The sequence below is a fragment of the Cicer arietinum genome, chromosome 3 (genome assembly GCF_000331145.2).
Source record: "Cicer arietinum cultivar CDC Frontier isolate Library 1 chromosome 3, Cicar.CDCFrontier_v2.0, whole genome shotgun sequence".
Classification (NCBI taxonomy): domain Eukaryota; kingdom Viridiplantae; phylum Streptophyta; class Magnoliopsida; order Fabales; family Fabaceae; genus Cicer; species Cicer arietinum.
In genome coordinates this window covers 75,792,276-75,794,088 of record NC_021162.2, presented here as the reverse complement: position 1 = coordinate 75,794,088, position 1,813 = coordinate 75,792,276, and the positions used below count along the sequence as shown (strand labels likewise).

The 1,813-nt window shown below is 35.0% G+C and overlaps 1 protein-coding gene across 3 annotated transcripts in view; it reads right to left on the bottom strand.

The window, feature by feature from the left end:
* The window catches only part of LOC101489284 (probable serine/threonine protein phosphatase 2A regulatory subunit B''delta), a 12,182-nt gene that overhangs the window by 3,838 nt on the left and 6,531 nt on the right, over nucleotides 1–1,813 (bottom strand). For all 3 annotated transcript variants that reach the window (XM_004494694.4, XM_073366594.1, XM_027332774.2), the window contains 3 exons: nucleotides 1,151–1,292; nucleotides 867–1,014; nucleotides 574–683 (listed from right to left, as the gene is read on the bottom strand). In XM_004494694.4, coding sequence (XP_004494751.1) covers nucleotides 574–683; nucleotides 867–1,014; nucleotides 1,151–1,292 — 400 coding nt within the window. The remainder of the gene's footprint in view (nucleotides 1–573; nucleotides 684–866; nucleotides 1,015–1,150; nucleotides 1,293–1,813) is intronic.

Sequence of the window (1,813 nt, the reverse complement as noted above, 5' to 3'; positions counted from 1 at the left end):
TGAATTGGCATTGGGGACCAAGTTTTTCCAAGGAAAGAGTTTGGATGTGTTTGATAACGTTTTCAAGTCAAAATAGTTATTTAAAGCAACAACACCAGTTGGGAAGCTTGTTTTACTATGCAATTATGAAGAGAGTTTTTTTCTTTCTGGATTTTGGAAGTAGTTGAAAACAAGGAAACAAATCAAGAAATCTGTCGTCAATGACTGCAATAACATGCAAAACATTGTTGCTCCTTTATTTCCTTTAAAAAAATAAAAGTATTCTAAACAGTTTAGGTACATCATTCCTGAAAACTGTTATTTCTAAAAACAAAAACTGCTTTTTTATGCACTTTGCTTAGGTGAAATTTCAGTTACACAATTTATTGTTTACATCTCAACTTTCTCTCAAATAAGTATGGACTTCTGCACATGCATAAGCACAGTCCAAAGTGCAACTCAAATAAAACATGTTATATACATGCTTAAAATTATGCATCATCCACATATTAGCAACTTCACAGCAACTAATCTGGTGACATCTTAACAGGAGGAAGGGAACGACGGGTGAAAAATAAATGGGAAAAGAAATACCAATATTCGAGACTCGGCTCAGATGATTTATCCTCTTCTGATAGTATGAAATAAACAAAATCTTCATATCCCATCTTTCCCTCAACTTTACTAGTAAACTTTCTTGGAACCTGAGATGATATTAAGTGGTTCCAAAAATGAGTCATCAACAAATGATCTGATAAATCATATAAAAAGTGGACAGATGGTATATGACTATAAAGAGGGGAGGGGTTGGGATTGTATCTAGCTAAAGACAGCTGTAGTCAAATTATAAGACAAAAGCAACACATAATATTGTGATCGACACCAACCTGAGAAAATATTCTATCAACAATTCGATAGGTCAGCGCATGGTTACCATATCTGATAAGATTCTCTTTGTCTATCACGAAATCGTGGTCTGTATCCAGCTCCCAAAACTTGCAGTATATAACATAAAAGTGCTCATAAGAGAAGAATCTGCAGATAATGTTAAGGAAATGCAAAAAAGATTACTGCATTTTGATATAAGTATATTTAGTTCATTTGAACAAGAAAGAAACCAAGGTCATTTATTGAAGTTTATGGTAATGACACTTTCAAATGGTATATCTACCTCAAAACCTTGTTGATGTCTTCTTCTTCATCAGCATGCTGCATTGCATCAATTATGTTTCCACGCTTCAGCTCCCTCAGGGTAAGACGACCATTTCCTGATCTATTGATGTAGTAATATATTCTATATATCACGGTTTCGGCTGCGTAATTAGAAAAGCAAGTATGTGAGTATCAGCTTGGCCATTGCAGCTTAATAGATGATGATGCCAGCAAAGATGAAAGACTGGTATAGATGGCGAAAATGCATAATTGCAACCGAATAGATGACTGTGCCAACAAAGAGGCTTAACTGGTATTGAGTGTGAAAAGTGGCTTGGTTACACAGGAGAAAAGTAAATGGTTAAAGAGCATCCAGTACACATAACACAAACTAATTAAGTTAACACATGAGAAGGTGAGCGGAAGAAAAACACTTGGTCAAACCTTATATGCAACCAATGACCACTGCTTGGAATAGTGGAATAGAAAGTTACATTTTGTATGGAAAAATTGGATAAGACATACATGAAAGCCCCCAACAGAGTACTGAAATAAAAGAAAATTTTGAAACACATGCATGAAAATCAGTCAAATATTGTGTGCGGAAAATCCGTTATACAAAACTTTCCACTGGCTTAGAGCACCCCATTGATTGGTGGAATAGCAAGTTACATTTTGTAGG